This window comes from Brachyhypopomus gauderio, chromosome 21 (genome assembly GCF_052324685.1).
Source record: "Brachyhypopomus gauderio isolate BG-103 chromosome 21, BGAUD_0.2, whole genome shotgun sequence".
Classification (NCBI taxonomy): Eukaryota; Metazoa; Chordata; class Actinopteri; order Gymnotiformes; family Hypopomidae; genus Brachyhypopomus; species Brachyhypopomus gauderio.
Window position 1 is genome coordinate 3471697 of NC_135231.1, and position 15520 is coordinate 3487216.

At 39.3% G+C, this 15520-nt stretch overlaps 1 protein-coding gene across 2 annotated transcripts; it reads right to left on the minus strand.

The window, feature by feature from the left end:
- Positions 1 to 589: 589 nt before the first annotated feature.
- rbm38 (RNA binding motif protein 38) lies at positions 590 to 15187 on the minus strand. Of its 2 annotated transcripts, none has more exons than XM_076983867.1 (4): positions 14658 to 15187; positions 11996 to 12149; positions 9198 to 9252; positions 590 to 1983 (listed from the first exon to the last, which is right to left on the minus strand). In XM_076983867.1, exons 1-4 carry the CDS (start codon positions 14865 to 14867, stop codon positions 1647 to 1649), a joined length of 756 nt encoding a protein of 251 aa, XP_076839982.1. In that variant the 5' UTR covers positions 14868 to 15187; the 3' UTR covers positions 590 to 1646. The 2 variants fall into 2 exon arrangements, with proteins under 2 accessions (XP_076839982.1, XP_076839983.1); XM_076983868.1 differs by having other exon boundaries at positions 12026 to 12149; positions 14658 to 15180.
- Between the last annotated feature and the right edge of the window lie 333 nt (positions 15188 to 15520).

Here is a 15520-nt window from a genome sequence, read left to right on the forward strand (position 1 = left end):
AAATTGCTCTTGCTTTTTATGTTAGTGAAGTAAGTTAACCCACTGAGATTTGTTAGCTTCATTTGACTTCTCCCCATTGTTTTCTATGACTGATACACCAGTGGAAACCTTTCCACTTGGCCAAATGTTATAAGTGAGCAGCATGATTCGCATTGTGACCATCTTTATTAGTTTGGTATTGTACTGGATCAGTAAAGTTCCAGCTGGCAACCATTTCACCATTTCATCTAGTCTGTAAATTAATATCCAAATCTTCACTCACCTGCCTGCAACTGCATTCAGTTCTTTAGTCAGAGACTTGAAAATGTGACCTCTCACAGATAATAATAATTTAATAACTTTAAAATGTATGAAACTATCCTATGGCCTAGAGTGTAACATCCTTTATAAAAACGTGCATTGCATTCAAACCTTTATTGAAATTCTTAAGTAACATTAATATAAATCTATGAACGCAGTTGTTTATATAATTTTTTTTCATAAACTGCTGCCCAGGTTTTGTTGAAGATTTTATATCTCCCTATACCATTTACTCCATTAGCAAGCACATGTGAATCATGATAGACAATGAAATTCAACACTATAATAATCATACTTACAAGCTTTTTATTTGATATTCTAGTGTCACTGAAATAAAATTTCATTTAATGTCCTTTTTTCTTCAAAAGAATATCCATTTCTTAACACCTTTGATATAGATGATCTAAAAAGTCAGCAACTAAGAACCAAGCAAATTTATGTAATGCTAATCAAAATGAAAATCAGCAATAGCAATTCATAATGCATCATTGGTTTTTGTCATATAAATAAATATTAAAACACTTTTTTTCAGTCCACCGTGGATCTAGCAAGAAATGTCAATGCTGGCAGCAATTTAATTAGGTATACAACAAAAACATAAACTTCATTACAGTGTCCACTACCTTAACCTTGTAAAAGATTCACTAATGCACTCCTTTCCTCTACCATCTGGGACTGCATAATAATGATTATCATTATGCATGTGGATTCATTTCAGAAAGAAATAAAGACCCATCCACTAACACAGACCTAGAAGTGATGAGAGAGAATGAACAGACAGGGCAGACATGAGGAAAATAAGGCCGAAAGAACAAAGGAATCAAGACATTTGACTGTAAATTTCTACAAAACCTGAAAGGACACAGATATATAAAAATTAAACATTAATATTTACATTAAATAAGTTGGCTCAAAGGAGGACTGTGAAGGTTGAGCATCCAGTAGCGGAAGTCTTTAAGGCCTTGTGCTTCAAAAGTGGAACCTAAAGAGGGTTTTCCATCTCCAAGAGGACTGCGTGTAACGGGTCAGCTTAGATTCACAAATAGTATGTGTAATACAACATACGTGAGATGCAGCAAAATCCATACTATACTGTATCTAACAAATCATGTGGGGGCAGAAACCACCATTACTAATATACTGTTCCACCATAACTAACATACTGCTGAGAAATAATAATAATAATAATAATAATAATAATAATAATAATAAGTAGAAAAGCTGATAGGCTGATAAAGTCTCCAGGAAGCCCTTTGGATGACAGCACCTCTCTAATGCAGTTGGAGTTTCATGCATATGATGTCATGGTTCTGTTTCCTAGTGCAATATGCATCTTGTTCTTCCAGCTACAGGCGCTCGCTGTGAAGTGGACCCGTGGGGAGATGGAGGAAGCCTGTGGTTGGGCCCCCTCCCACCGAGAGGGCCGTAGAGAGTGGAGTCGAGAGAGCCGTGGGAAACGAGGTGGGGGTGGTGGGTGATGGCCCAGGCGTAGCCGGAGGGAAGGTGTAGGCCAGAAAGGCTGGAGACTGGCTGAAGGGGTGGTGCTCGAAAGCTGCTGAGGTGTAGCCCGTGTAGGCGCCGCTATAATCCAGGTAAGGGGAGCTGATGGCAGTGCTGAGCTGAGTGGGGAAGACCAGACTGGGCTGCAGCAAAGCCTGTGGATAGACATACTGCTGGGCCAGTCTGAGAGAGAGAGAGAGAGAGAGAGAGAGAGAGAGAGAGAGAGAGAGAGAGAGAGAGAGAGAGAGAGAGAGAGAGATTATATAAATATCTGCAAAAAACTAAACTAAAAAAAACTAGAAGTTATATAGCTGTAAAATTAATTTGAATAAATTCATATATATTCATGGCGTATGAATACATCCCTCCAGACTTCCCTACACCTGTTCTCTCAAGTGATTCTGTTCCCTAAATGACCAGTGCAAACACCTACATCAGCACTCTAAGCAACGATATTGTATTAAGTTTATACAGTACATATATACACAGCCATAATATTTTGATCTAGATTCATATCTGTCAAAAAGTCAGATCAGTTCAAAGGTAGTGTAACATATAGTGCATATTAACAACTGAAAAAGAATCACAAATGGTAATATTTAAGAAAACAATATAATTACTTAATCTGACCTGTAATTATTTTGCTTGTGTTCTTTTGCTCTTTCTGAGCTGCATACCCATACATACCACAATGGCTTTGGTCAGCTTACACCAAACCCAGAGATTCGTGCATACATAAAAAAACAATAATAAAGAGAGTTAAGCAATATGCGGTGCCATAGCCCAACTGAAGGCTGATATATTGAGAGTGACAGTGGTTTGGTAGAGGCAAATCAACCTTTGTTCTTACTAGCCTCACCATACCAAAACTGATAGGAAGAGCAAAAGAAAGACTGTGTAAAAAAAAACGGAAGTGAATGAAAAAAGTAATGATACTACATTAAATGCAGTAGACTCCTGATAATTACGAGAATGACTTCATTGTGTGGATACACATAGACGTGTGTGTGAGAGACAGAGCCAATGAACTCGGCTAATTGCACCAATTTGAGGGTTTAAAAAAGTACAGCGCTCAGTCACAGGGAAAGAGACATGTGAGTCTGTTTGAGTGTCTGTGAACACTCTCTGGGGTCATTTTGGTAGACTTTGCTTTCATCAGAGCCACAGCCTTAGCAACAGTGTATCCCCCTCATAGAGATAGGGAGGGTGGGGGGTTGAGAACATGACAGGGGCTGACAAGGACAGAGAGACAGATGATATAGGTTGTGGGTGCTTGAAAGGAGAACAGAGTAGAAGGGAAAACAGATGAGTGGTCTACAGTCTTGCATACATGCCTGGGGGACAACACCACTTTTTAGTGTTTCAGCTGATGGAGAGAGAGAGAGAGAGAGAGAGAGAGGAAGGGGGGGGGGGGGGGGGGGGGGTGGGGAGAAGATACAGACAGGAACAGGAACTGAAAGAAACTGAAAGACAGAAAGAGACAAAAACATACTATTATAATTTCATTCGAAGCAACAATCAGCGAATCTAACAAATCACACTTTAAACTAAGAACTAAGCAAAGAACATTCTTTAAAATGTTCTGTTTTAAAATGGTGGAGTGGGACAAGCACACTGTCTTGGACACTCAAACAGCAAAATAAGGCTTTGTTTGTGTGCAAAGCCTCACAGATGCTTCTCTGGTATGATCCTTATAGTGCTAACTCAGCTAGCACTGCAAAGCTGAGAGCTTGAATCTGCCCCCCAGCCTCTATGGCCCCACCCAACCCCAGGGGGTTCTGTTCTGTCTCACATCTCCACTAATCCCCATCCTTGCCACACACACACAACAACCCCTCGCCCTTCTCAAATAGGAGGGTGAAACAGCAGAAAGGGGAAGAATGTTGCTGTAACTATCTGTCACCATTAACACATTCTGCCCCTCCCTTCCAACCCTGTTTCATGCCAGCTCACAGATGGTGGCAGTTTTTCTGCATTAGTGTAGTGGCAGTCACAGCTCTGGAAGTGTGTGTGTATTTGCCAGGTGGATGCTTTGGTTGACACTCAAACCAAATTAGTGTTTCTTTAACAGAAGCAACTAGTCATTGTTGATATATGATAACTGGATCATTTCATGCCCCTGTGTTTGTTTTTGTTTACCTTGGTCACTTTAGCATTGTTAGCTCTTAGTTTTAATCCCTGTAAATTCATTGTTAGCACTGATTACTCTTAAGAGGATGTCCAGAATTTACTTTAATTAGCAGAGCTATTAGCCTCAGGGTGTTGCAACTCCAGCAAAGCATCCCAGACCAAACACAAGACATCTGTTCCTACAAAGATTTCACATGCACTCGTTTGGATAACCAAACAGTGATAGAGAAAACAAGATGTTTGGACATTGAGCAAAAGCTCACAATTTCAACATTAATGTATGTCAAATGTAAAAAAAGTTTAATTTTTTTTTTCTAAACTGCTTTTCAAAATGAATTAAAGGACCAAACAACAATCAATCACAATCACATTTGTGACTGATCACATGTTACTCACGTTACTTCAATGCCACTGTCTTATTATTTCGTGAGTTGTTAGCTTTTGTGCTCCACCCCTGCCCTAAAAACACACACTGGGTACAGGTAAAAACATTATTTCTGCATTATTATTATTCTTATAGCTATTCCTGTACACTGTATTCAACAACACAATTTTAGCCATCTCATCTCTACAGCAGCCCAGAATAACCCTGAGGTGGGCAAGTTTACATTCAAATGCAGCAGATGCAGCTGTATCAAAAATAACACTAGTACTCCGTGCCTGCTAGGTAATCAGGCCCGGAGTGGGCCCCTTTTTCAGCCCGGGAGTTTCATGTCCAAATCCGGCCCAAAATTATTTTCCCCTCCCAATCGGCCCAAACTAGAGATTGACATGAGCCGGCCCATCGGGAATCCTCCCGAATCTCCCGATTAGCCACTCTGGCTCTGTAGGTAATGATATCTATACAGAAATGTGTCTTGCTTTATTATTCATTCATGAACACAACGCAACCAGTCGGTCAGTGAGTGGAAATGTCTCTTCTTGGGGAAGTTCAACTTTGAATCTATTGAACTACTTATAATATGTTTTACACAGATTATTATTCTGCTAATATACTCTTGATGTTCAGTGAAATAAAAATTTCAAAAGCAGTCTGGACACAACAAGCTTGATTTTACAGTTTGTAAGTACTATATAGACTTGATTTTGAAAATGCCGAAGACTTCCAGCAGTCTTGAAAATAAGGAATTAAAGCAAGTTTAGTGAATGACAAAACAACATCTTTAGACCTCAAATAGCTTTACGGTGAATGCTAAAACACTGCTTTGTATCTGGCATTACTTCATTAATATGGTTTTTACATTTATCATTTACATTACTTGATAAATATGTTTTTTTTTATGATACATATTTGTTTTCTCAGTTAATGAGATTGTGTTCACAACTTATTCAGAGTCAAATGGCTCAGAAAGTCTTCATTATATATAACCACTCATTCTTATTTATAATTTAGTCCCTTATCCCACGTGTAATTAAGCAATACGCTATTAAGATTAATAAGTAAAGGATAGTTGTTAATTTTTTAATAACCATAGAGCAGTAGAGTTCTCAGGTCTCTCATTCTTGACTCTGAATATTTCCAATTACCTGCTACACAGAGCTAAAAATGATGTCATTAGTTGCTATGGAAACATGGGGCCAATGGAATTTAAATATTCTGAAAGTTTAATAAAATACTTCTGCCTCTTCATGACAGCTACATTCACCAAATAGACGTATGATTGATGTCACATGGTGTCAACCCCCCCCCAGCAGCATGGGAACCTAGCTACTGTTGAACTAGATGTGTTAGAAAACAGATGGCAAGGAATGATCAAAAGGGGAAGAAGTGTTGTGATGACTGACAAGGCCACACATCTGTGATGACTTGACAAAGCCAAGTGTACGTATTTGTGTGTGTGTGCGTGTGTATGTGTCAGATATGCAGACATCAACAGCTCTGGTTCAGAGAGTAAAGTAACAGGGTTTTGTTCAATTTTCCTGGATTTTCTGTATTAGCTCAAGTGAGTCGATAGGATTTAGTGAAATTTGCTGTGGTGCAAAATCATTCCAGGACCTTTTTTAACACTTGAACTTATCCACCTCTGTGCACACATCAAGCACAAACACACACCGCTGAGTTACAGGACCGATTTTCAGTGTGGCAATAGACCAGGGATGTCAAAGTCAAATACACCAAAAAACCAAATTTGCTACAAGCCGAGGGCCGGACTGGTTCAATGTTTATTAAAACATATTGAAATGATTGCACATACAGTTGTGATCAAATTTATTCAACCCCCAATGCTGCGAAGGGTTTTATGGAATTCAGTGCACATTTGTAATTGTGTTCATAATGAAATCTTACAAGGACTTGTTAAAGAACTAAATGCAACTAAGATAGCATCAATTTTTTTTGTCATAAAGTATTAAATGGCCTTTTTGTGATTTCTTCATTGACACAATTATTCAACCCCTTTACGACTACCACTCCTAAGAACAGAGGTTCATTCCAGTGTTTTCCATCAGGTTTTGAAAACATCTGTGGATGTCAACGAGCAGCAATCAAGCATGATAAGCACCAATTAGGCAGATTTAAAAGGACTGTGATACTCAGCTCCTTCTAGACATCTACTGGTGTGTTTCCAAGCATGGTGAAGGCAAGAGAATGGTCCCAGAAGACAAGAGAAGAGGTTATTGCTCTTCACAAGAATGGCAATGGATATAAAAAGATTGCGAAGTTGTTAAATATTCCAAGAGACACTATCGGAAGTATCATTCGCAAGTTCAAGTTAAAGGGCACAGTGGAAACGTTACCTGGTCGTGGCAGAAAGAAGATCCTGACCGCGACTGCTGTGCGCTACCTGAATGTGGAGAAAAATCCCCGCGTGACTGCTAAGGAACTGAAAAAAGACCTGTCAGATGTGGGCACTGAAGTTTCAGCTCAGACAATAAGGCGCGCACTGCATAACGAAGACCTCCATGCCAGAACGCCCAGACGCACCCCCTTGCTGACTCCAAAGAACAAGAAAAGTCGACTGCAGTATGCCAAAAGTCATGTGGACAAGCCACAAAGGTTTTGGAACAGGTTTTGGAAACTAAATTAGAACTGTTTGGGACAATGGACCAGCGCTATGTTTGGAGAAGGAAGAACCAGGCTTATGAACAAAAGAACACCTTGCCTACTGTGAAGCATGGCGGGGGGTCAATTATGCTTTGGGGCTGTTTTGCTTCTAATGGTACAGGAAAGCTTCAACGTGTGCAGGGTACCATGAATTCCCTTCAGTACCAGGAGATCTTGGAGGAAAATGTGATGGAGTCAGTCACAAACCTGCGGCTTGGGAGACGTTGGACCTTCCAACAGGACAATGATCCGAAGCACACATCCAAGTCCACTAGAGCATGGTTGAACATGAAAGGCTGGAACATTCTAGAGTGGCCATCGCAATCACCAGACTTAAATCCAATTGAGAACCTCTGGTGGGACCTAAAGAAGGCAGTTGCAGTGCGCAAGCCTAAGAATGTGACTGAACTGGAGGCTTTTGCCCATGAAGAATGGGCTAAGATACCCATAGGTCGCTGCAAGACACTTGTGTCAAGCTATGCTTCACGCTTGAAAGCTGTCATAACTGGAAAAGGATGTTGTACTAAGTACTAAAAAATAATGTCACTAGGGGGTTGAATAAAACTGATAATGATGTGAGCACAGTAAAGACATTTGTGGTTATTCCATCATAAATATGATGTTATGTTTGTCTAATTTATAAGTGCCTCTTTGATATAATTGTAAATAAGATGACTGAAATGATCAAAATCAATGTCAAACTGGCCAAAACACTTTATTTCAGTGGGGGTTGAATAAATTTGATCACAACTGTAGCCTATTGAACCAAGACCTAACACAGTGTATATTATTTAATGCTTAAATGAATAAAGCAATATTTTCCTATGGATCTGTCAGTAATTTCCAGTGAAAACATTTTTCAACAAGCAAACAGATAAAAACAAACTTCCTTCAAAGAAAACATGTCCTGTACATTAAATGAATAAAGTAATAAAGGTTTGAAAAGTGCTGGAATTTAGGCTAAAATACTTGAACATGCTTGAAATTGTATCTACTTGGTTTCACAACAAATATCTGTCTGACTGAACAGTTCTCTTGTATTACGTTAACAAATACGAGCCTCTTGTAATTCCAGGACGAAACATGAGAGAATGTGAAGACGTTAAGATTGGGCGTTTTTGAAAATAACCAACCATTAAATAATGTGAATAAAATAGCGAATTATTTTGAATCATTTCAACTATATGTATAAATATTTAACTTAATTAAGTTTAACTGGTGCGCGCAGACCCTCGCCGCTTGTGTGCGCTGCAGTGACTTCGCAGGCTACCGTTGCATTGTGGGGAATGTAGTGTTTGTGCGTGGCTGTGGCCTGCGGGCCAGTTTTAATAGTAATTAAATATCATCCAGGGGGCCATAGATAATCAATTCCAGATCCGGCCCGCGGGCCTTGACTTTGACACATGTGCAATAGACCTTATACCATGTAGAGTGAAGAGCTGAACCATGAAAACCAGAATGAAAACTGAGAACATGCCAAATGAAAGGGGATAAGCAAAGATCAGGGTTATGTGACTCAAAACCCAGACTACGACTCACTCTTCAAAACCCAGACTACGACTCACTCTTCAAAGCCCAGACTACAACTCACTCTTCAAAACCCAGACTACAACTCACTCTTCAAAACCCAGACTACGACTCACTCTTCAAAGCCCAGACTACGACTCACTCTTCAAAACCCAGATGACTCTCTCTTCAAAACTCAGATCATGACTCTCTCATCAAAACCCAGACTATAAGTCTTCAAAACCCAGACTACAACTCTTCAAAACCCAGTCTACGACTCTTCAAAGCTATAACTCTTCCAGCACACTTGCACTGAATACCCAGGACTTCCAAGAGGGAAATAATTAAGCCTTAATAATTAATCCTTAAATTATTTAATTCTCAAGTAGAACCCTTGCACATAGTCTTTTGCGATACTAAAATTAGACATATTTGTCCCCACATTGAAAGAGTGAAATATCCTACATCTACATCTGAAATGTCATACTGTATGTCACGGTGTCACCCCCTCCGTGCTAATTACTGCGGTAACATGCAGTGACACATGTACTTGTTCTACATAGTGTACTCTTTCCTATACACTGCTACACGGGGTGGTAAGAAGTATACAATATATACTAGTATAGTATACAGTATGCACAGCCAAAATAGTGGGCACCTCATCATCATCACCATAATATAGAGGCTTGGACTGTCTATATTAGACTAGAAGGCTTACCCGTACTGTCTCTGGACCAGGGCAGGGTGAATTTGCTGGGCTTCAGCCGAGTACCCTGAGAAGAAGACAAAACAAAGGATGTTCATACTACTTCCTTTGCTTAAAATATTTATACTGTATTTATCAGTTTCAGTTGTGATACACACATACAGCACATATTCATGCTATATTGTGACAGTTAATAACTTTCAGATTAAATGCTATTGCTAACGTATTTACACAGTGCATTTTCACTTTGTTCTGTTTTATTTGTTTTCATTAATTGCTTGACATTATTCATCTAAAACAGCTAGGACAAAATTCACATGCTCAAACAATCCAATCCAAACAGAACTGTTATCTTAGTAGGAACTCATCAGTTAATCCCAGCTACGATCAACGTGGAGTATGCAGTATTAAGCTTCTACGCAGCTCCTAGATGGAATCAAATGTCACAGGTCACAGACAGTGAACATTTTCAAACTAAAAATAAAAACCTGTTGATCTAGCTTTCCTTTAGACTCAAGACAACTCTGAAGGGCTGTGTTGCTTTTCTGTACTCCAGCTCCAACTTAAGTCTTACATGTATTTTAATTCAGGTTTACATATGTGTCCTGTCACGGTGAGCGAGGGAGGGGAAGCGGAGAGAGTGGTGCAACAAACAGACAACGTTTAATTACACACAAACATAGACGTACACAGACATAGACGTACACAGACATAGACGTACACAGATATAGACGTACACAGACATAGACGTACACAGACATAGACGTACAGACATAGATGTACACAGATATAGACATACACAGACATAGACGTACACAGACATAGACGTACACACTGAAGTAATAAATCATGGAGATATTTAATTATTTGAATTCTTCTGTTACTGTATAAGGCACTTTTACTTGCCATTGTATATGAAAAATGCAATACATGTAGAGTGGCTTGTCAAAGACTTGTCAAAATATATATGTATGTATGTTTATATATAAAACACTGTATAAAATATTTGTATATTTATTGGTATTTATTTATTTGCATTTATTGTAAGTCATTAAAAAAATATTTTACAAGGCACATACAATTTCAGATTTGACCACAGAGCCAGACCAGCAATAACAGTGCTCTTTCCCATGGGGGGTTTGTGGAAGTTTGATGTTATGTATGTATGTGTGTGTGTGTGTTGGGGGGGGGGGGGGGGGGTTCCACCACATATATTAGCACAAAGTACAAAGATACAAAGACACTTATAGATGTCTGTTTCTGTTATTATTAGCACTAAGTCCATCCTGCTCATGTCAGGAATATGGATTTGGTTTTTCTATGGCTTTTATTGATATTTTTAAGTCAAACCATTTTGCCTACATAATAATCTTATTTTATACTTTATTCATTTTGCTGTTATTCAGTGTATCATGTTGCAGACATTGCATACTCTAGCACAAGAGACCTGCTGATATTATACATGATGCCATTAAGCTAAAGTAAATTTTTAAGTGAAATATTTGAAATACTTCAGTTTATAAGATCTTGTACAGAGGGATCTGTATAATAATACATGCATTGTTGTACATTTTGTGTCTAACCCCATTTCTGTCTACTCACTTTATTCCATTTTTCTTTACTCCTTCTTTACATTCTAGTCCTTCCTGTTTCTCTGGTTTACACTCACTGATCTGAGTAACTGACACATACACAGAGCTTGCTTGACCTCCTGTTTGCAGTGTCTCTCTCTCACACACAGAAAAGCATCGCAACCTCACTGCAATTCAACATTCAGCATGAATGAAATGAACCCGAGACTAACAAAAAGGCCACTGTTGCCTCATTTTCTCTTCTCCTTCATTACATTTTTCACCCTTGTATACAAGGTCAGAAAAGATGTGTAAACAACAGTTAATATCCTGTGCAGTTACAATATACTGTATTTCCTTTCCCCCCAACGTCTTAAATATGTAAATCACTAAACATCAACTGCCTCTCAGAGAAAGAGGAAAACGAGTCACATGATTCCACCACCTGGCGTCAAAGTCACCTTAAAGCAAACAGAACTTAACTGAGACAGAGTGAGATCTTTATCCCAGCTATGGTTGCTAAGGGCAGTTGAATAGTGCCTGAATAGTTTCCTTGCCTGAAACTACCCTGTATGCATTTGCAGATTTTGCTGCTTAGAATATTGGATAGGTTTGGATTCTTTAAGAGTCTGGTGTTAGAAATGAGATTTGAAGTGTGTATATGCTTTATATGGTCTCAACTTCAAATGCAAACACTGCAGATACAGTTGTATGGTGGTGGTAAATAGTTGCTGAGTCTGACCTACAAGGGCCTGCATGTTGCCTTTATGTGTGTTTGTGTGTGCGTGCACGCTAAATAAAAAATCCATATTGTCTAGAGTGTGAATACACATGCACAAGTCAATAATCTTTGAAACACCATGATAAGGATCTCCATATCTGGCATAAAAAGCATATGAAGAAAGTGTGAACAACTATGACTAATTGGTTTGCTTGTTACAATGTGAATGAAGTCTGTATGTAACTGCACAAGTTTTAATAAGCCAAACTGCAATACCACATATTGCAGCACTATAAACTATTTCAAAATAAATGACGTTACAGCTGAAGTTCAAACCTAAAATGTCTTCTGTTTTATTTTTAAACAGTGTGACTACATGTTAGTGCTTAGATCCTGAATAAAAACACATTTTTGTAGAAAATCAATCACAACAAGTTTTGGCACCTGTTTGTGCTCACCAGTGTGTGGCGTGCAGGGTTTGTGCTCACTAGTCTGTGGACTGCGTGGTTTGTGCTCACCAGTCTGTGGACTGCAAGGTTTGTGCTCACCAGTCTGTGGACTGCGAGGTTTGGCTCCCAGGTATGCCAGGTTGACATTAGCTTTACGTCCATCGATTATAGGGTTTGGATCTTTACATGCTCTCTCTGCTGTCGCTTTCTCCATCATAGTAACCTGAACAGAAGAGGGACAAACAGAATGCAGTCTGAAAAATACCCAGTAGGCTCCTATGCAAAATGAACACTACTAAATAGTGTGCCATAGATACTGCATGCCACACTTACAGCAGATTTTGACTTGCAAAACATTTACAGCAGTCTGCAGTATGATACTACTTTAAAACACAGTTAAGGTCTACATCTGTCCACTTACAGTGAGCCCCACCATCAACAGTTGAGACGACACCAGGGAGTCCTACCATTTGTTTAAGCAAATTAATGCTAATACTGCACTGAGGAATAGCTTTTATCACAAAATGTTAGGGTGCCTAAAACTTTTGCATCGTACATATGAATGTATATCTGTATATATTTCTTATTTTCTCTGTCTCTCTTTTTTTATTTATGTAACCTTAGGTCAGAGCTAGCCAGCTTTAAAGTTAGACCATTTAATATTTTCTTTTCAACAAAACATGATGGCTATTGTAATATTGCAAGCAGTTTGTTACTCCTGATCCCCGTGTGACCCAAAGATTTCATGCAAATATAAGGACACTCAGAACATTTGCATGTCCCACCAACCCCCTCACTGTCAGCATATTAGGATGGAGATGATTAGGCCATAGGATCCTTGGGGAAATCCCACTCTAATTCAGCCTGTTCCTCTTCCATTCCCCCCAACCTACATGACCTATTTATGATGCTTTGTGTCTGACACAGAAAATGCTTGGTGGTAGCTGGCTAAAAAAAAACCCATTATGTTTAGCTGTAGGTTTGGTTTTAGAGATAACGCAAACACTTGAAAGAGGTAGTTCCAATCCAGGGGGAGATTGGGAAATAACTGTGTTTGCTAAGTCCGTTATACCTTCCTATAACATCACAACTTTTTGACTGTAGTCATCTGGAGTACAGAGTAACAATATGGCTACAGTATTGCAGGTATTGCAGTGTGGCATCTGCTGGAAAACAATACCAGTAGAAGGATTAAGATAAGCACTGTGATATTAATTTTCATTTCCTTTTCTATTATTGTCTAAAATAAACATGTCTAAAGCACCATGCCATTAACAGGAAGTATAATGGGGTTAAGTGGTAAAAAACAGCCTTGCAGCCCGTTTTCACAGCTTTGCAGTATTTGTGCAAGAAAGTGCCGCCATCCAGCATGCCCACCAGGCGACAGGCATATCAGGTGTTTGGTTCCTCCATCTTTGTGCCACAGACTGATATCAGAGCCTGATCTCATTTTCAGTTGATACAGACATCAACACCAAAGTATCTATAATTTAACAAAAACTTATATACTCGTGTATATGTACACATAATTGCTCTCTCTCACATACACTCACACACATACACATACCCACACACACGCATACCCCCCCCCCCCCCCCACACACACACACACACACACACACACACACACACACACACACACACACACACACACACACACACACACACACACACACACATTTTTGCTTTCTTGTTACCATTTGAATCCTGTAGAATTAGACACCGTTACCTTCTATAACATGCTTTACTCCAACCCTCCCTTCCAACCTCCTTATCTTTCCTGGGCTTATGTTTTTGCACCTTGCAATGCACTATATCTGAAGGGGAGAGTAAAACGTGAAGCAGCGTACTCTTATCTTAGTTCTCCAACAGCTTTTGAGGGCAGACCACGTAACAGCTTTACGACACTCCCTGAATGATAAACCATGTGTGTGTGTAATACAATATTATAACATAGTAAATAAGCAAAGAACAAGAGACAATTGCCTAGCAGCTCTTCTTACATAATACTGTAAAAAACACTGCCAAGTGTAAAGTGGACATACATAATTTAAAATGAAATTTATTTAGGGGTGGATCACCTTGATAAGATGTTGCATCTGAAATTATTCCACCAGAGGTTTTACATGTGGGTCTCAGAATGCCATACACTTGTGGATAAGTCAGCAAAACTGCAAAGTAGCATATTATATTGCCTTTGTATTTATTAAACGCAAGATCTTTCGATGCATATTTGAAAGACGAAACCTACTATCTGTTAACACTTAACAGACATTATCACGAACCAAAATGCTGATGTCGCCTATACAGATAATCTATGCCTAACTGTACAGTAAAAACATATGCCTTCGATATGAGCCTATGAATGAGGACCGAAAGAAGACGCTTGTCCTTCAAAATGATAACAAAGAACTTGCGCGTCTCTGACCGTAGTAACTGCACCTCAGCACGTGCGCCCACTTCAAAACAATCAACTCTGTTCCTGGGGACACACTTGATTTAGAGTGCTGCCTGTTGTACACCACGACAAAAAAGTTATATTTTATTAAAATAAAACAAATACCAGACACCCAATCAGTTAAGTAATTTGACAGAATATAGCAAATTAACGTTTTTAACACCTTGTGATGAAGCTTCTTTCAAAGTAGACAATTTCAACAGACCTCTTAAATGAGAACGGATTACTACTTTAATCCGTTTTAGAGAACAAATAGTCTGAAGGCTCACTTACAAACCCGTATCCTCTCGACTTCCCCGTCTGTCTGTCGGTTATTACCACGGCCTCATCGATGGCTCCGAAGGTCTCGAAGTATTTCCTAAGAGAGGAGTCTGTAGTGTGATATGGCAGACCACCAACAAATATCTTGGTGTAAGTGGTATCTTTGGGACTACTGGGATGCATCGCGTCCAGAGTTCCGTTCACAAACTGATGCAATAGCATATCGTGCTATCGTTTCAGTGCTATAGGTAATGAAAGTAAAAAGGCAGTCCAGAAGTAGTACTCGCTACGTGTGGTACCTGATCACACACTCAACTTATTCGCAAAACAAAAAAGACTTCGGGACAGATATTCCGAGGTAGATGTTTCTTTTAGTTCAAAGAGGAAACTTTCTTTTTTTCGCTTCGACATTTACGGAAGTCCACTTGATTCTTGCTCAAATCATTTCAGCATTTAGTCAGTTTTGGTTCACTCGAACGCCGTTTGAAAGATGAATCCTGCATGTAGATTAACCTTAGAAAAAATATCTGAAAGGTTTTATACGCTGCCACTGTTGCTCACGCCTTCTTACTTTATCATCCAATGCGCGTGTGGAGCGTCTTCAAGTTGGCGACACGCCTCAGAAGTCATGGAGCCTCCCTCTCCCTCGGTGTAACACCGCACCTGCTATTGTCCATTTACACAAAGAAATCCAACAGGACGGAGAACCTAGTCTGTGTAAAACGTTGTAAATCTAAACGTTGCTGGTCTGGAAACATATACAGTTGTCAGTGAAGCGACTCTTGTGTCTACTCATCATAATTGGATAGAGAAGCTCGTTCTCAGGTTTACAATGTCTCGTCAAAGTCTGCTTGGTCAGAAGCAATATCTGATCT

What these genes read in the sequence shown, in the direction of transcription:
- rbm38 (XM_076983867.1), bottom strand. Translation starts at nt 14,867, where the DNA reads ATGCTATTGCATCAGTTTGTGAACGGAACTCTGGACGCGATGCATCCC. An exon ending in ACCTTGCAGTCCACAGACTG is followed by an intron (nt 9,253 to 11,995) that starts GTGAGCACAAAC and finishes TCTTCTTCTCAG; the next exon opens with GGTACTCGGCTGAAGCCCAG. An exon ending in CTGGTCCAGAGACAGTACGG is followed by an intron (nt 1,984 to 9,197) that starts GTAAGCCTTCTA and finishes TCTCTCTCTCAG; the next exon opens with ACTGGCCCAGCAGTATGTCT.